The 18,560-nt window shown below is 36.9% G+C and overlaps 3 protein-coding genes across 11 annotated transcripts; 1 reads left to right on the forward strand and 2 right to left on the reverse strand.

The window, feature by feature from the left end:
• Positions 1-29: 29 nt before the first annotated feature.
• On the forward strand, positions 30-4,527 carry LOC107415601 (DExH-box ATP-dependent RNA helicase DExH18, mitochondrial). Of its 6 annotated transcripts, none has more exons than XM_016023959.4 (3): positions 30-2,683; positions 3,092-3,187; positions 3,888-4,527. In XM_016023959.4, exons 1-2 carry the CDS (start codon positions 321-323, stop codon positions 3,147-3,149), a joined length of 2,421 nt encoding a protein of 806 aa, XP_015879445.3. In that variant the 5' UTR covers positions 30-320; the 3' UTR covers positions 3,150-3,187; positions 3,888-4,527. The 6 variants fall into 6 exon arrangements, with proteins under 6 accessions (XP_015879445.3, XP_048327721.2, XP_060672460.1 ...); XM_048471764.2 differs by having other exon boundaries at positions 4,094-4,527; XM_060816477.1 differs by having other exon boundaries at positions 3,395-3,909.
• A 450-nt stretch (positions 4,528-4,977) lies between these two features.
• On the reverse strand, positions 4,978-12,557 carry LOC107415561 (uncharacterized). 4 transcript variants are annotated; one of them, XM_016023902.4, is made up of 13 exons: positions 11,391-12,557; positions 10,472-10,974; positions 10,155-10,221; positions 9,363-9,758; positions 8,510-8,640; positions 8,262-8,370; positions 7,981-8,126; positions 7,756-7,829; positions 7,530-7,650; positions 7,220-7,422; positions 5,924-7,071; positions 5,554-5,796; positions 4,978-5,402 (listed from the first exon to the last, which is right to left on the reverse strand). In XM_016023902.4, exons 1-12 carry the CDS (start codon positions 11,397-11,399, stop codon positions 5,590-5,592), a joined length of 3,114 nt encoding a protein of 1,037 aa, XP_015879388.4. In that variant the 5' UTR covers positions 11,400-12,557; the 3' UTR covers positions 4,978-5,402; positions 5,554-5,589. The 4 variants fall into 4 exon arrangements, with proteins under 4 accessions (XP_015879388.4, XP_015879390.4, XP_060672113.1 ...); XM_016023904.4 differs by having other exon boundaries at positions 5,554-5,793; positions 11,391-12,553; XM_060816130.1 differs by lacking the exon at positions 11,391-12,557 and having other exon boundaries at positions 10,426-10,546.
• Positions 12,558-13,592: 1,035 nt separating this feature from the next.
• LOC107415547 (NAP1-related protein 2) lies at positions 13,593-17,610 on the reverse strand. The gene is made up of 10 exons (XM_016023884.4): positions 17,188-17,610; positions 16,351-16,473; positions 16,159-16,209; positions 15,902-15,973; positions 15,616-15,729; positions 15,476-15,537; positions 15,312-15,369; positions 14,889-14,945; positions 14,720-14,761; positions 13,593-13,902 (listed from the first exon to the last, which is right to left on the reverse strand). The coding sequence occupies exons 1-10, from the start codon at positions 17,305-17,307 to the stop codon at positions 13,834-13,836; spliced, it is 768 nt and encodes a 255-aa protein (XP_015879370.1). The 5' UTR covers positions 17,308-17,610; the 3' UTR covers positions 13,593-13,833.
• Between the last annotated feature and the right edge of the window lie 950 nt (positions 17,611-18,560).

Here is an 18,560-nt window from a genome sequence, read left to right on the forward strand (position 1 = left end):
TTTTCTCGGAAAGCCCTTTCTGAAACGTTCCAATCAGCCTAGAAGTCAGTGATCACCAATCCTCTAAACCCATGTTTTAGGGTTTATGGTAAGGCTAATTCTCACCACCACTGTCCCTCCATTTGCGCGCTCTCTCCCGCTCTTTTGTCTACCATGTGAGAATCCGTTACTTTCTCGCTGGTGTGCTCTGCACAAACCGCTCAATTTGGAACTCTCATTTTTGCTTTAATCCTTTTCCAATTTTAAAACCTTTTATGCACAGCCCCAATTTGTTTTCTTGTTTTCTGGGGTAAATCTTTTGTTTCAGCGAGTTTTAAGCAATGGCGAGAGGCCCTGCTACGTCTTTGCTTCGAATCTACGCTTCTAAAAAAGACATGTCCAAGGTTAGGGCATTGCTATTGAATCAATACCTCAGCTCTTTTGGGAAATATGACCGCTCGGAATCCCAAAATCCACCGTTCAGGCCCGCTTTTGGTGTCCCAAACCGTCCGTTTTCTACAAGTTTGATAAACCTAGCTCGTTCTAAATTTCCTTCGCAGACCCCAAAATGTTCTGGCTTTGAAACCCTTGTTGCGAAACCATTTTCGTCGATTGTCGAAGACGGGAACGACGATAGTGTGAGTAGCTCGGCGTTGGTTGATTCAGATTGTGAATATGACGCGGATGTTGGGAAAGCTATTGAATTTGAGCATGTAAATGACAACCCTGCCTGTGATTCTGAAAATTCTGATAAAGGGGTTAATATGATAGAATCTGAGGATGTTAATGGCGGTGCTCATTCAGGGAAGAGTGTGGGGTATAAGCATGTTATGCATCGCAATCCCGTTGAATTGTATCAAGAGCTTCGCAATGCTGAAAAGGGTGTGAAGCTGAGACGGTCTGATTGGGATACTCTTCAAGAAATATTCCGTTACTTGAAAAGGTCAGGTTGGGCATCTGATCAAGCTCTTGCAATTTACATTGGCAAGGCATTTTTTCCTACCGCTGTGCATAATTTCCAGTGCTTTTGCTTCAAGAGACTTTCAGCTGATATTGCGGGTTACGTGGTGTCTCTTGGTCCATCTGATGCTGCAGTTAAGTTTCTGTTCCCTATATTTGTAGAATTTTGTTTGGAAGAATTTCCTAATGAGATTAAGCAGTTTCGGAGCATGATTGAATCCGCGGATCTCACTAAGCCTCACACATGGTTCCCATTTGCGAGGGCCATGAAAAGGAAGATAATTTATCACTGTGGTCCGACCAATAGTGGTAAGACTTACAACGCTTTGCAACGATTTATGGAAGCAAAGAAAGGTATTTATTGCAGTCCTCTCAGGCTGTTGGCTATGGAAGTTTTTGACAAGGTTAATGCAAATGGGGTTTATTGTAGCCTTCTTACGGGTCAAGAAAAGAAATATGTTCCATTCTCGAACCATGTTGCTTGTACAGTGGAAATGGTGTCAACTGACGAATTATACGATGTTGCCATTATTGATGAAATCCAGATGGTAGCAGACCCATATAGAGGTTTTGCATGGACACGAGCACTGCTTGGGCTGAAGGCTGATGAGATACATTTGTGTGGAGATCCTAGCGTGCTGAATATTGTTCGAAAGATATGTGCAGATACTGGGGATGAGTTGCACGAGCAGCACTATGAGAGGTTTAAGCCATTAGTTGTTGAAGCCAAAACACTTTTGGGAGATCTAAAGAATGTACGGTCAGGGGACTGTGTGGTTGCGTTTTCGAGGAGAGAGATATTTGAGATTAAATTGGCCATTGAAAAGCAAACCAAACATCGTTGTTGTGTTATTTACGGCGCCTTGCCTCCTGAAACTCGCAGGCAGCAAGCAACTTTGTTCAATGATAAGGATAATGAATATGATGTGCTTGTTGCTAGTGATGCAGTGGGAATGGGTCTGAATCTTAATATTAGAAGGGTTGTATTTTATGGCCTTTCAAAATACAATGGTGATAGGACTGTTCCAATTCCAGCTTCACAGGTAAAGCAGATTGCTGGAAGAGCTGGTCGGAGAGGAAGCTGCTATCCAGATGGACTCACAACCACACTACATTTAGATGATTTGGACTACTTGATTGAGTGTCTGAAGCAACCTTTTGATGATATCAAGAAAGTAGGTCTCTTTCCCTTTTTTGAGCAGGTTGAGCTGTTTGCAGGGCAACTCCCTAATGTTACATTCTGCCAGCTACTTGAAAAATTTGGAGAAAATTGCCGTCTGGATGGGTCATACTTCTTGTGTCGACATGATCACATAAAGAAGATTGCCAACATGTTGGAAAAGGTCCCCGAATTATCTCTGGAAGATCGTTTTAATTTCTGTTTTGCCCCTGTTAATATCAGGGACCCAAAGGCTATGTACCATCTGCTACGTTTTGCTTCAGCTTACGGTCAGAAGGTTCCCGTCAATATTGCTATGGGCATGCCAAAGGGTTTTGCTCGCAATGATAAAGAGCTCTTGGATCTTGAGACTAAACATCAGGTGCTGTCTATGTATTTGTGGTTGTCACAGCACATGAAAGCGGATACATTTCCATATAAGAAGAAAGCCGAGGTGATGGCAACTGACATTGCTGAGTTATTAGGTCAGTCTCTCACTAATGCTAATTGGAAACCAGAGTCAAGGTGGACCGGGAAACCAAAACCTCAGGAGAAGGAGAAGGAAGATGCTTATGACAGGCCAAGGTCTCTGATCAAACTATATAATAAGTATGTTTCTTTTTATAAATTATCTTCTGTTGCCGCTTTTTGGGCAGAATTTTTATGGTTTTGAATGAAAATGGTAGAGGTTTGTTTTCATGTTGCCTGTTGTAGGTTTATTTGTTCTCCTATTTTATTAAAATTTCTCTGTTTCATTGTTAATTTGTCATATGACTAAGCATTTTACACCCTTATTGATTTTAAACACACCTTAAAATTTCTAACATTTTATTATTCCTTAAAAGTTTCACTGTTATTAGAAACAAGAAAAATTGAGATATCAGTTGTTTATCCATTCTAGTTAAATGTTTTTATTTTTGTGCATTGTTCTAGTAGAAGCAGTATGGAGAATAATGATTAAGGAGGGTGTTAATGGCCTTTTCTGCTTTTCAGGAGGAGGAATGACAAATCCTTAAAACAAGAGCATTCGGAGAAAATAACTGCATGGTGATAGCATTCGGAAAAAATAACTGCTTAGTGATCTTACAGGTGATTTGATTTCTGTGTAATGCAGTTTGACATTTTGGCATCAGATCAGCTGTTCTTATCTTCCTCCTTGTTATGTCACTTTTTTCCTTTCTCTTGTATAATGTAAAACATTAGTTAAATAAAACTGTAGGAGAAAGCTGAAAAATATTCATGAAAATCTAAAGGCCAATGTACCTGAAATAGTGTCCTCAAAATTTTATCTTATAGCTTGCCAAATTGTCCCCTCACAACTCCAAGCTTTCTTTCATTTCTTCTTCCTAAGTGTTTACTGCATTAAACCGAGGTAAAGTCCTCCTATGCAACTTTTACTTCACTTGCTTCTTGTAGTTCCCATTCAAGCTGCAATCAATTCTGGAATTTTTGCATCCACCTTAAGTTTTAGATATTGCTTTTTTCTCAAAATTAATTGTTCGCCTTATTATCCACTGCTTCTATAGTTCTTTATCATTCTGCAATAAGTTCCATTGCATCTGTGGCAATTTTGGCAATTAGCTTTTTAGCCTCAATTAGATTATACTTCTCTTGTAACTCCGATTTTCTAGTACCACTTGACCATTCATTTGTGATCCTTCTACAATTTTGCTATAATAATATGGTTGGAAATTTGACCTATATATATATATGTATTGTTAGAAATTAATTGCACTGTAGAGTGGAGTACTTTACGTAGTATTTTTGGAAATTCATCTTTGATCCGCAGGCGCTGATCAAGGCTTTGATGATGAATGAACTGTGATTGAATACACATGGCCCTGTTATGGGGCATTCAGAATCTCAACAGCTTTCTTATAGAGCTTTACAGTCTTGCAAAGCTGAGCTGCGTGGTTCAGACCTCTAGTCAGTAGCAACTTTCTTCGTGTTGCATTTGCTTAATATTTCATGAACCAATGTTTGTACCATCTACAGGAACACAGAAAGGAGGAAGTCCACTACCCTCACGGGCTTCTGATTTTTTTTGTCAACTATATTCTCTTACCAGTTCGCTGTTATTGGTGTAATGTTACTTTCAAGTCGAGGATAGACTAGGGTATAATTTATTTATTTAAATTTTTTTTTTCTTTCCCTCTCCCTATATACAGAATCAGAACATGTATCGGTTAGAGCATTTAGAGTCCTAAAGACGAATGTTAGGAGTCTATGAGTAGGTTGGCTTGCTGCAGATGCAGGTTTACAAGAGTATTGTTTTGGTTCAAATGCAAGTTTGCTAGGGTTCTATAAGTTTTGTTCCTTACAAATAGAGCATCGGTAAAACATTTGTTTTGTATCATTGTTGTTAAACAGTTTTATCGGTTATAATTATGAGGAAGAATAGAGATAACTCGGAGGTGCTTTTGACGGTTTGAGATGCTTAGCTTTTCGTGAGAATGCTTATTAAATTTCATGGAATAAATAAAAACGGGTCTCTCTCTTTCTGATCTTTTTCTACTCGTTCTTTATAAGCATTATACCATTTTGGTCGGTTGTCATTCTGACAATCCCTTATCAAATAAAATTATTAATTATATTATCTGCTACTCGGTGTTAGTATATGGCTTATGATCTTAACTATGCCATAACCTATGCCTTCTTTGTCAAGGCAATTTTTCGTTTCATCAGCATTGCCTTCTCAAATGAAACTAGATTTATGAACTTGTTATTCGAAGAAAAATGAATGACAATTTAGGATATCTCAATGCACGCTACATTTAGTGATTTCTACTTTTATCCTGTTTGCTAATTGGTTCTTATTCTGTTAAGTTTTTGACTGATTCAGTAGTCTTCTGATCAGTACCATAAAAAATGCTTACCGATTTGTTTTGGAGGACTTCATAATTCCATTCAATTTTCAGTTTCAATTGATGAAGAAATGACAAAAGAAATACCGGTTTCAGTAAACGAGTATATAGGTTGCCAATTGTGATACTTGCAACTTTGATGTTCTTGCTATATAGATGCTACTTACAATTTGAAGTCACTAATATCTAGAATTAAATCCCAGAGAGCAACTTATACCAGTAATTGTGATCACATGGAGATTTTGCTGACCTGCCCGTCTGGTTTTCTTCTTTTTCTTTTTCCCACTTGTGCTGGGGCTATTTACAGTTTATACTCACCACGTACCATCTATAGGATAGTGGCTGTAGTTCTAGTTCACTGCAGTTCCTCTTCTCTGCGCAATAAGCCCTTGACTGCAACTGATATATTAGTGCTATTAATGGAGACTTCTTTTTCTTGGCTGGACAACAAAAATAAATAAATAAAATAATTATAATAAAAAATATTAGGAAGAGAAACATGAAAATAATAATTGACGATCAATAATCATTTTCAATTGCAAAAGTAAGTTCTTCTGTCTGACACAGCAATAAGAGTTAGGAAAACAGTACCTTTGTATCTGATTAGGATCAAAATGTGGAACGTGCTCAGATTGAGGTTGAAATCAAAGCGATTTTCTGTACTTCCACATCACACACCACACATTTGTGTGCAAAAGCACCTCCTACCAGTATGGCCTTCTCTCTACAATCACTGCACCACAGCAAATGTTGGCATGGGAAGTTGGCCCATAACATCTTACGCTCATTACATCCAAAACACTTCCCCCCAGTAACGCTTTCCTTATAATTCTGCTGACAAAAAAAAAAAAATAAATAAGAACAATAATAAGAGATACAAGTGAAACCAAAGTAATTATATAATGCACATACTATCGATGCATTAACATCAAAAGAAATGATTCAGTTTTCTGCAGCTCACCTTGTAGAAATCAAATTCACGAAGAAAGTACACAGATAAATTCTTCCTTTTTCTGGCAAGGGCCTCCAAAACCAAATGCTGTCGTTGATGCCTAATGCTGTTCCTGTGAACCCCCTCTACACACTCTCCTATTCCATCATTACTATCTCCAGAACCTACATCGCAGGTTTTCCCCAGCCAGGGTCGAACATGGAAGCACGGATCCTGCTTCAAGAACTTGAGGCACCTATTCTGCATATAAGTAAGCCTAATTGTCTGAGTTGAATTCACTTCAGAGTAACCCTCGAATGGGTTTTCTTCCTCACTGCGGCTGTAAGCAGGACTAACACTTCCAGAAGATCCTGATGTAAGGTCCTGAAGACTCTTGGAATCATTAGAATTTCCATCTTCACCGTCACCAATTGATGTTGCATGAGGACTGCAGGGCATTGTGAGTTTATGAAGCACTTGATGAGGCCTACAAGGGTTTGGCAAGAGGACCATGTGAGTGGCAGGGCCATGGCTGCCTATCGGGACAACCTTCATGCTGCAAAGGTCAGAGAAACACTTCATGAAGTCACTAAGCTTAGAGTAGCCAAGAGAGGCATGATCCAGTTCCATGTCAAATTTATCTCTAAAATCTCTTTTCAGGGATGAGAGAGCATAGTCTCCTTCCTTGGGACGCTTTGACAACTCTTTCAAGAAGCAGGGAAGCCACTTCTTGAAAAGCCTAAGCCATGTAGGCATGCTTTGTTCTGCAACACCAGGCTTTTCATGTCTTTGAGATTCATTGGAACATGTCTTAGGTTGCCCATTGAGTAATTTATCAACCCAAGAGCTTTCTTCAGGTTTAGCCTCTTCCACAATCTTGTCATTGTGTATTTGAGGTGGAGAATGACAATGGTAATTCTTCTCCTGCTCATGTAGTTTAGGTGACAGTTTTTGGGCCTCAGCCAGGGGTAGACATTTTGTGATTATGCTTTTAATCTCAACTTGCCTGTCCATTATAGAGACATAGTGCGCTTGAACAGCAGCCAAAGCAGATTTCTCCTCTTTGAAGGTCACAAAACCAAAGCCACGAGATTGTGTCTGACTTCCTATTTGAGCTACAATTACTATAGCATCTTCCACCGATCCAAATTGTTCTTCAAACAACTTACCCAACAAATCTGGATTAAAACAGTTACTGAATAATTTAGTTTAACGTAACAATAGTAAAATCAAGTTCACTTGCTAGACATTTCTCATGTCAATGCTTTTTTAAAAAATGGTTAATACAACTTAAAATGTGAAAACAGGCTCTAATAAATTGCTAACCTGAGTTCACCGAAAGAGGGAGCCCTCCCACAAAGATTTTCCGTTTGAATTCCTTTATGGCACGAGAATGGTTTTGTTGAGTTCCCTGCTTCACCTGCTGATGTTCTTCCTCACCATGTAAGAAGAAGCACTTATCTCCTCTGCCACATCCACGAGCAGAAGTGAAGTATTTACAAATCTCCCCTTTGGCGCTTGAACAAATTCTATCATTCAAAGGAAATAGACAATTACATGACCATATTAGAGGAGCACGCACATACATTCACATGAAAGTACACATGAGTTTTGAAACTTTAAGCAGAGTGCTCACCTATCTGGAGGGATGTTTTCATCGGTCATGTTTAGAAGTGCTTTACAGGTATCCAAGAAAACCTCATCGTCACCTTGTAAAGAAGGTGCATACATTTGTTGAATGGGGTAGTCACGACTCACTGCATATCCATATAGAAATATGAAATCAAATGCATGCAGTAACATGAATAATTAATACATATGCATTAGGATATTTTAGATAAATAGTTGAAAAGACAACTTACTGAGACTAATATTTGCTGGGTTCAGCATGAAACGCATATCTTGAGACTCAGCCAAGTCGATAGGTCTTTGTCTACTGCAAGAAATAAAGTTTAAATACACATGCGATGTTCATGTATATACATTATACATCAAAGTTAAATTTTGATGGGTAAGTTCCGGTAGACAAATCATAAAAGGAAAAACATCACTGCAGAGCTGGATGAGAAGAGTTCAACTAATCTTACCGTAAATTGAAAACTTCACTACTTGCTCCCCAGCGCAAAAGAAGCTCAACACAGTTAATGTGTTCATTCTTCACTGCATAAAATAGTGGGGTTTCTTTCATTTCTGTCTTATAATTGATACCGTCTGGATCTTCCAATAGAAGGACCTGTCAGCCCCAAAGTCGGAAATAATAAATTTGACCTTAAACCTAAAATTCTTATATTTTACTTTTGGTTGCCAAGACAACAACGGATTCAGTAAGAATATTGGAGTCAAAGATGAAGAAAAACCATCTTCATACCTGAAGTGCCTGTGAATTACCATTACTAGCAGCAACATGTAGTGCAGTTAACCCTAATTTGTTCCTTTGGTTCACTCGAGCACCATGCTTAAGAAGAAGCCATAAAAATCTGTGAACAAGAAGGTTATTGAAAATTTAGAACGGCTACTAACTTCAAATATTTGCATGCTTATATTTATAATTTTGTGTAGTATTCACTAGCTTGTGTTTTGAGTGTGTGCGTATGTGAGAGAGAGAGAGAGAGGGACTTTATATTCTGCAGACATGACCCCCTTGGCGCTTTAAGGGACCAATGAAGAGCAGAGTTCCCATCTACATCAACATCATTTATGTCTATGTCTGTCTTCAGAAGGAGCTCAGTGACAGCTTCATCTCCTGCCTGAACAAATTACAATCAATTTAGGCCATAAAACATGACAATTCCAATATTAGTAGGAAGATATGATTTTTTGCCTGTCGACACTTACACAATTTTTTGTAAAATCTTCATTTAGCCCAGATTTTGTTTCTAACGTGTTTTAATTGCTTACAGTTCGATCCCCCATCTATAATTACTTTCATTACAAAGTTATAGCCATGAGAATATAATGTCAATATGTAACACAAATACAGATTACCGTGGAGATTTACGGGGCACTCGCTAAATTCAATTAGTTGATTTTTGCGATCTTGCAATTAATCTCCATTGGTTATGCCTCAAGTGTAATACAACTACGAGGCGAAATCTAAGTTATATTGAAGTACATGTCGGAAACGAGAGAAATCAAGGTTCGAGGAAAAAAAAAATATATATATATATATATATATATTAATATATTATAATATATATAGATAATATAATGATCCCTGTTATGTGGACCTTTGTTTTGTCACAGAATTAAACTATATCTGTTTCAACATATATATATATATAAATATATATATTTATATATATATTTTTTTGGTAATATATATGTATTTCAATATGGTTAGTACTTTATACACGAATGACAATATTATATGAATTCTTATTACACATTTTTCCCTTTAAAAGAAAAAGGGGAAAGGAAAATACAAACCGAAAAAAAAAAAAAAAAAAAAAAGGGAAAAGACGATACTAACCTGGACTGCACGGATTAGCAGTGACGTCACCTTCTTGTCCGTACAACTGCTGTGAGCCACAACCCCAGCGAGCTGAAGCAACTCGATCTCGCGAAGCAAAAGCTTCCTTTTCTTGGCGTTCTCGCTGTCGGTGGAACAAGAGTGTTTGGCCATTTCCGACGGCGCCGTTGCAGAATCCAAGGACATAGCTTCCCGCAACACGCATTCGTATATGGTCATCTTCTCCTTGGAACCCGAATCAGTGTCCCGAAATTCCAACACCGACTCGTTAATCTTTTCTGCGGCTACCATGAGTAGTGCCCCTAAAGCAACTATTCGTCCTTCTACGGCCTTTGCAAACGCCACCTCCGCTATTTCCTTCGTTTTCTCGGCAAGAAGTCTCACCGTGGTCAAATCCTGAGCGGAAGCAACGAAAACAAGCTCAAAACGTAGATTTACATACGTTAATACGCTCTTTTTAACTTTGCCTATTTAGGTGCATCGCTGAAAATTTTTTGGGAAAGAAAACCAAAGAAACGATATCAATAATAATAATAAAAAACCAAAATAAATTTTTTTTTAAGCACCATTTTATATCGACCATGACATGCAACCCCCCACTCGGCCACTCGTTACACGACTATTCACGCATTTTATCAATGGTGATTTTTCAGCTTATTTCGAATTCTTCACCTTCTAAGCTACCAAACAGCCCTGTATAATGGGTTCTGAAATCTCTCCTTTTCTATTTCTTTTTTTTTTCTATATTTTTTTTTTTTATCAGCCAAAAACATAAATAAATAAAAAAAAGACCTTTTGGCCTAGAATGGTGACCAAGTCCTGAACGGAGTACGTATCTGGATTCCAAATCACATCCATCCTGAAATCAGAAGGCCAAATTAAATGACATTTTTCAAAGTTGGAAACTAAGATTAAAAAAGCAAACGACTTTCAAATAATAAAAGTATGCAAAATAATAATAATTAAAAAAAATTAAAAATAGGACAGAAAGCGAAAAAGGCCAAATTTTCTAAATGAAGCAAGTTTTGCTGTAGTCTTCATTGGGAAGGGATTAAGCTTTTACCTTATATGTATCAAAACGAAAACGACGTGTTTTTTGGACCTTTTACCTTGTGCTAGAAAGAGACAGCTCCAAAGCGAGCTGTGCGCTACCGTCCTTAGTCCTGAGGTCCGTACGGGCGCGTTTCTTGAGCAAAAGTTCGACGCACCGGCTGGAGTGGGACTCCGCAGCCGTGTGCAACGCCGACTGCCCCATCTCGCTCATCTCGTTCACCAGTGGCACCGTCTTTAGCTCTCCGGACAGTAATGCTGAAGCACAGTCCACCGAGTCGAACACACAGCAGAGGTGGACAAGCCTCGACAAAATGCTACGGTCCAAGGGTTCCGAAGAGGCCTGAAAGAATCGGTTCAACGATGCTACAAGCTGAGTCCTATCGTCTTGACAGATGGACACGGTTACGCTCGTTCGGCCATCAGCCACATTGAAATTCTCGTCCATCGAGCTTCGAAGATCGTCATCGTCATTAGAAGTGACCTTTCCAAAATCAAATCCGGAAATTTTACATTTTGGAAGCGAGTTGAAAAGCTCCGTGACCCCGAAACTTTTAGTTTCCTGCGATTCTTTATGATTTTTAGTAGATTTCCAGAGAAAATGAAAACTAAAACCTGGAAACAAATTCAGTAATATATAAAAATTTTCAACTTAGCTTTTGCTCCGAAAAACTATTGAAAAAACACAGCAAAAAGCTTCGATATACTTCTTCGCATTTTATGCTCCAGTAATTTACTCTTAAAACACAAATTGTTGAGTAAAACAATGCGAAACTTTCCAAAAGAAGACGAACAATCGTCACGGAAAAGAAAGTCGGATTTTTCAAGGAAAGCTGGAGAAAGTAATAACCTCAGCGCGAAATTTCGTTTTCAACTCAAAAATTGATTCACTTTCCGAGAAAAGAAAAATTAAACTAGAAATAAAAGCACTTCCAGTAAAAATTCAAACGCAATAATGATTCAGAATACATTCCGCACCAGATCCATACGAAACCCTAGTTTCAGCTCGAAATCAACCTCGAAACTTCACAGAATATAAAACGCATTTGCATTCCAAGTCAAACCGTGCTTCATCGACTATCAAAATCTTTTCGTGGCCAAAGAGAATAACACGCTCTCGGTTTTCAGGAAAAACAAAAGAAATTTCATGGAAAAAAAAAACTAGCCTCCAAGCCTTGGAGCAGAGCGTTTCCTTTCACGTTTGCTTTCTGACGAAACAGAGAAGAACGCGGAGGGAAAATAAGGAGGAATATTTATAAAGGCGGACTCCAAACGATTTATTAAAAAATGGATTGGGATTCGTATGCTTCGGGTCCCTTTTTCCAGGGTTACTTGGTCTAAAATACCCCTAATGGATTTTATGGTTTCTATGGAGAAGGAAGTAAATATCGTATATCATCGGGGCTACTTAGGAGAAGAAAAAGATGGAAACTAATGCCCCCGCCGCGTTGTTGTCCAGGATAGCAGAAGATAACAAATGAGATATGGACACGTGTTGGAAATCTTGTTTCAGTTAAAGGGTAAATAGTGGGAATTTGTATAAAAGCTGGAGAAGAGAAGTGTGTGTCACTCGCTGCTGGCGGTACCGTTGAGGTCCCATTGATGCTTTTTCTTCTTCTCCAGCCTCCAGCTGAGAAACTGTTTTTCATTCTTTTTATTTTAATTTTTCTTTTGCTTTTGTCTGGTGTCAGAAAGATTTGGAAGGTGCTTGGTTTAATGGTTGTGTTCTAGGAGAGAAGCTCCAATTTTAATACCCAATCAATACGTCTTTGAAATGCATCATAGAGCGAATACCATAAGGTTTTCTTCGAGAAATTTACCCAAACCCCCAACCCAACGCCCCAAAAAAAAAAAAAAATCCTTTGTTAAATTAGAAAATCTGCCAGATTTTCTCAAAACCTCATGGATTTACTTTCTAATATATTAAAACATTTTAGACATAAATAACAATATTTATTATCTTCGAGTAGAAAAATATTTGTGTCTGAAACCTAGGCCACCGTGCCTTTATGTTGAGTATATCTGTTAATCTGTATATGTTTGTAGCAAAACGTAAAAAATAAAAGCATATCTGCATATGTAAACTCCAAATTTCCTTTGACCCAAAAAAATCTCCCTATATTAATTAATCTGCCTCAGTGAAGTGAAACTCTTTATCCGTATATTTCACTGATTCCGATCTTCTATTCATTTTTCTTCAATGTCTATATTTGAATATGCTAACTATTTTTTTCTTTTTTTACGTTAAGAAAGATATATATATTAACACAATGTAAAATTTAAATTTAATTATAATATTTAATTCAAATTTAATTATAATTTTAAATTTTGTGTAAACAAAATAGTTTGACAAATATTTTTAGATTGATAATAGACAGGTGGGATTGAAAAACAAATATAGACAATAATGGGGAAAAAAAACACACACACACGAAGAAAGGATTCTAATTCATATTTCACAAATGACATTAGTATTTTATTGTTTTTTATCCACAACAATTACTGTGTTATGAATCAATCACTCGTTAAGATTTTTTGTTTTTTAATTTTACGGGTAATTACTCACTTTTTAAGGAGGGATCCTGTGTCATTCACATAATAAGAACAAAATTTTGATAACTCCTCGAAGGAACAGTCTTGCATAATTTGCAATGTTTTATTAGTACAAGACAAACCACCTTCGACATTCAGCCAAGAAAACAAATTTAGAAATTTTAAGGTTGCATGTAGAGTGAATATCATCTGTTGTTTTGGTTTAGGGTTTATGTGAAATGTCAAATTATCCATTCTTTAAAAGAGTTCATGTGAAATGTTATTTCCCTTTATGCTTATCTTGCTACCTCTCACTTTTGGATCTTACGGGTAAAATTAAGGATGGATAACATCATATTTGTTTTTGTTCTTTCCTTTAAGTAACGGAGTCGGTATTTAAAATAATAATAATAATAATAATAATCAGAACAATTTAAAAAATGTTATAGAAAAATTAAAAAAATTTCTTTTTTCCCATATCTATTCTTCAGGGCTCGACAAGAAATAGCTGATACTGCTGTCCTGTTATTTACCAAGATGGGCTCTATCAGGAAGATGGGCATGGGCCAGCAAAAGCATCTTATGGTTCGTATCACATTCTCAAGAACGTATTTTCTCAGGAATAGAGAGAGAGAGAGAGAGAGACACTGAAAACCAAAACCTAGTTAACTCATATAAGACCGATACTTTAAAGAAAACGGAAAGACAAAAGAAAAAGGAAAAAACCACTTAAATATATCAGTAGTCTGTTAAAGTAACTAACTACCAACAAGTAAAATTATCATTCATTCGCTATAACCACAAAGGTTTTGAACTAGAGATAAATAGAGACTTCTATTGCCATGATCCACCAAAAAGCAGCAAAACTGAAAAGCAAGTGAGAAAAGGTTTAGTTGTCTCCCTCATCTTCTCCGTCTTCATCATCATCTTGTTCATCATCATCATCATCACCATTTTCCTGCATAAATCACGTTGAAGTCAGGACTTGGAAATTATTGTCATACACGAATACAATTCGAATAATACATACAATAACTCTGTATGGTTCGCTAAATGCAGTGCGTGAATGGAGCTATTTTGAAGGATTTTGGTTACTGGATGTGTATCATCTTGGTGGTGTTTGGGTCACAAAAGAACCTATTTGATCACTCTGGGCCATTGAAACTTTAATTAAGCAGACGGTTTAAGCAAATCACAATTTACAAGATCTCAGACTCAACAAACCTTTGGTTAAACTTCAAATGCTATTAGTGATTATGTTGGCTACGACTATTAAAAGAAAATAAAAGGAAGAATTCAATGAAAGGCTCGCTATTAATTTTAAGGACTTTACAATGCCTTTCTTAAGGAAGTTCCAATGGAAATTATTAGTCATTGTATCCTACAATTAGGATCAACTGTTAGATACTATTATCATCTAACTCAAAATACAAATGTTTGAGTAACTAATGGGATGTCTACATGAAGTTTCTGCAAGATTCATAGTCAATTTGTAACATTGTACTCTAAGCCCTGTTATTTTCACTCAATAGAAACAATGTAATCTCTTTATCAATTTCAGGAAAATAAAGAAAGCACAAATTGTACTTCATTTAGCTATTACTTTCTTCACACCTTAAACAAAATAAGCTTCTACAACATTACATCATTAACTGCAACAAATAATATAAATCCACCTGAGCATATTTCAATGTGTGTCGCATGCACAGTTTGTCTATTCGAACAAAAGTAAAAATGATGCAAGGTCAAGAAAAGAAAATTTGTATTCTCGTTACCTCTTCATCTTCATCACCATCAGAATCCTCTTCATCAGCCTCCTGCAACAATAAATTCATAAATCCCTATATGGATAAGGTTTAAATAACAAAATATCTATTAGCAGCAAAAGAAAATTGCAGGTATGTTGTATGCCTATTTATGTGATATATACGATGAGAATATTACATTGTTGAAATACTTCAGAGGATTGGGCCATAAATCCTCCTTGATTATCTCTGCCACCTGCAGTTGCATGGAGAAAAGGCAAGTTAAATAAAAACTTAATGAAAAGCAATGAAAGCAAATTTTTTGTGGCTTCAACAGTGATAATAGAGCACTGACAGTATTTACACTTTAAAAGATAGTGACTATAGTAAAAACCAAGAAATTGTCATAATACTCATAATCACAAACAGGTAAATAAAACTTAAAGAACCTAATTCCATATTAAAGTGCATTAATATGCAATCATTAATTGATTAAAGAAACACCGAACAGAACCTACCTCTCATCACAAACAGGTAAATAAAACTTAAAGAACCTAATTCCATATTAAAGTGCATTCATATGCAATCATTATTGATTAAAGAAACACCGAACAGAACCTACCTCATCATGAAGCTCTGCTATATCTTTCTGTTGTGTTTCACCAAACCAACTAAAGAAACTGCATATGTTAAATTATTGCTGAGTAAGCCAAAGAGAAATCATCCGGGAAAAAGAATAAAAATTATATGCTTTTAGAATAGCACATAGGAATTAAAGGAAAGCACCTCTCTTCAGCAAGAGGCCGCTTGTTTCCTTTCTTCTCATGATTAACACCATTTGCAGCAGCCTACACAAGTTAGGATTCATTATCAGTTAAGATTTTGGGGAAAGGGAAAACCTCAAAGGTATAAGGGTGTCCCATTACCGCGCCTTCCTTCCACTTTATGGTGGTACCAGTTATCTTTGTTGTTCCTTCATCGAAGAATGTGAAAGCTTTTGTAAGCTTTGCATCTTCAAAATAAGGATTCTCATTGAAATTCTGAAATTAAGAATAACACAAAATTAGCATATGTAGTTCGAACAGTACCCAAAGTATATATGCAGAAAACACAACATATTAACATTCAAACACAAAAAACAGAACTGGCATATGAAAAGAATAAATTGCTATATGCATGCTCAAGTCCAACTAGAGAACAGATGAAACTTACAAATGTGATGGAGTATCCTGACTTCACATCTTTAAAGTCTTCCACATCAAGAGAATCTAGATACTTGAAGATCTATGCCAAGAACGAAAAAAGAGCATATTGTAAACAAAGGAAAGCCTTCATTCCCAGTCAGCTAAAATAATTAAGAAACAAAGAATTGATTTTTAGAAAATGATAAACAAAAGAAAATTTTAAATTGATTAGGTTACTTCAAAGGTAACCACATGTCTGATTAGTTTTCATATTGTGCGTCCAACCTTCTGGTCTTCCTCACTCAAAAGATCACACAGTGCAGGATGGCTCAGGAACTGCATGGAGCAACAGCACAAAAGTCATACACTTGTAAACATCCAAACACGTTAATGCATGCATCATAAAAGCTGGTAAGCTAATTAGCCTTCAAAAAAAATTAGTAAACATAGGCCCTGGAATGAAGATGGAATACTAACAGCAGTCAACCAGAAGTCGGGAATGGTTTTGATAATGTCATTCCGTCTAAGATAGACAGGTCTGCGAATCTCATTATACTTCTGTTCAACTTCCAACACTTTATCACTGGCTTCTTCATTCACCTGTTATGTACCAAGGCAAATTTCCTTTCTTCATGAGTACCATACAAGAACACCAATCTCAAATCCATAAATTGCAAATTCCAGTTTATATGAGTTATCAATCATGTAGGCAATAAATAGTAAAAAACTTCGATATCATTTCATATAAAGTTGCAAAATTTGACCACATATAAGACTTTATAAAAAAAAAAAAAATAGGGTAGACCAACCACATTTTATGTGCAAAATCCTTTTTAAAACAAAAATATCAAATTTACACCTATGCTTAGCATTGTGAGAATGTCCTAAAAGAACTGGAAAAGAAAGCGAGAAAGTTTGGAGTAACTCAATGTAAATACCATTCTTTCAACTCCTTAACCATGAAAACCCAAGTTAGGAACGGTTGGCAAAAAAAAACAGAATTAGAGAACAAAATTTGGCCATCAAATAGCTTTACTAGTTTATGCTACATTTTTTCTGCCGCTAGCAAACAATCTTCAACAAGACTGCTTTCCGTCCACTGCACTTTCGTCAACAAGAACAAAACTCACTCTGTCCATCCCCCATTCAAACTCAAAACAAAGGTAACAAAATCCTCAAACAAACCATATCATCCAACAGAATAAGCTGTCACAGAATATTGTACATACATAAATACACAGTGTTACATGTATAACACATTTAAAAAGAAAAAATACTAGTTTCCACAACACAAATAGAGAAAAGATACAGAACCTTCTCGAGCTCGTCTTGAACCTCCTGCAACTTTTCAATGGAGAGGACGAGCTCACCGTCGATGTGTTCATGCTCCTCCTCCGCAGCGACCTTCGATTTCTTTCCCTTGTCGGCCACCATTTTCCAGCAACCCTAACTGTTGTTTTCCTCCTTTCTTCTTTCTTCAATAAAGAAAGAAACAACCCTAAATTTTCCCGGGAAAGCGAGGGAAAAAAAAAAAAAAACGAAAAATAGAGAAGCGAAGAGAGGGTTTCGTAGTTATGAGGGAGAGAGACTGAGAGAGAGATCGGCTACTCTCAAAGGGGCTCTTCACTTTGAAAGAGAAGGGCAAGGCCTGCCCTGACCTCTTTGCAATGTATTTATATATATTTATTTATAATCAAATCGATGAGAGAGAGTGAGAGAGGCTAAAGGTGGGGAAGCTGAATGAATGTTGATCCAAGGCTCTCACCTTTTTTTCACTCCCTAATCTCTGTGTTTTGCGAGTGGGGTGGGACCGTGGGTCCCCCGCTCTAATCGTAGGGTTTTTACCAATAAGGATTTTTTTGGAGGGGATTACGGATAATGGATTCTCTCTGTACTAAAAGCTCCAATATACCCTTTTCTTTTTTTTTTTGGGTAAAATCCAATATGCCCTTTTCTGCTTCGCGTATATGCTTTCAAAACGAAGGCTTTATTTGGCTTTTCCATACTCTTTACAATAGACAGCAAATATCCGAAGTACGATGAGAGTGGAGCAGCGGATCTTCGTTACCGGTACACTGCAAATTTTTGGACCGAGGCATAAAACCCACGTTCGTTTTAATGTGGTGTTTGAGCAAGTTGGGCTTATTCCATTGGCCCATTATTTTCTTTCTTTTTTTTTTTTTTTTTTTTTGTAAATTCCTATTTTTTTGCTACTTCGACACACAATTCAAAAACTGTTTTGATAATTAGAATTTTGCTACTTTAACAAATAGTTTGATCTGATTGGCTAGTGCATAACATGTTGAAGAACACAAGATTGTGACAGTGTCATGGAAAAAAATAAATAAACTCATCTCTCCATCGATAACGGGGAATAGAAGGAAGAGCTGTCTCCACCTTGAGAAAAAAAAGAAAATCATTATTTCTTTCCTCTAAGGTACTGCAAAGGTTGGGTCTGGTTATAGGTACCATCCATTTTGAACCTTGCCAAAACCGTCATGGCCCAATCATGTATAGGCCGTACCAAGGCCTGATACAAGGGTGAGCCAATAGGGAATAACCTTTTCTTCCCTGCTCCCTCGACATTCATTCCCATGCTGCCAAGCTGAGGCTGCCAGCTAAAAAAGATTTAGACAAATGAACAGAATGGCAAACATGTCCACAGAACTTTAGCTAGTGCAATACAA

The sequence above is a fragment of the Ziziphus jujuba genome, chromosome 4 (assembly GCF_031755915.1).
Source record: "Ziziphus jujuba cultivar Dongzao chromosome 4, ASM3175591v1".
NCBI lineage: Eukaryota > Viridiplantae > Streptophyta > Magnoliopsida > Rosales > Rhamnaceae > Ziziphus > Ziziphus jujuba.

Bases quoted from the DNA above. Each gene is read 5' to 3' on its own strand.
- LOC107415561 (XM_016023902.4), bottom strand. The intron at 7,830-7,980 runs GTAAGATTAGTT...TATTTCTTGCAG, and splicing joins AGTGAAGTTTTCAATTTACG to TAGACAAAGACCTATCGACT. The intron at 7,423-7,529 runs GTGAGCACTCTG...TTTGAATGATAG, and splicing joins GAAAACATCCCTCCAGATAG to AATTTGTTCAAGCGCCAAAG.
- LOC107415601 (XM_016023957.4), top strand. From the start codon at position 321: ATGGCGAGAGGCCCTGCTACGTCTTTGCTTCGAATCTACGCTTCTAAA. The intron at 2,708-3,091 runs GTATGTTTCTTT...TCTGCTTTTCAG, and splicing joins CTGATCAAACTATATAATAA to GAGGAGGAATGACAAATCCT.
- LOC107415547 (XM_016023884.4), bottom strand. From the start codon at position 17,307: ATGGTGGCCGACAAGGGAAAGAAATCGAAGGTCGCTGCGGAGGAGGAG. The intron at 15,538-15,615 runs GTAATGGGACAC...TAACTTGTGTAG, and splicing joins TAAAGTGGAAGGAAGGCGCG to GCTGCTGCAAATGGTGTTAA. The intron at 13,903-14,719 runs GTAACGAGAATA...TGATTTATGCAG, and splicing joins ATGGTGATGAAGATGAAGAG to GAAAATGGTGATGATGATGA.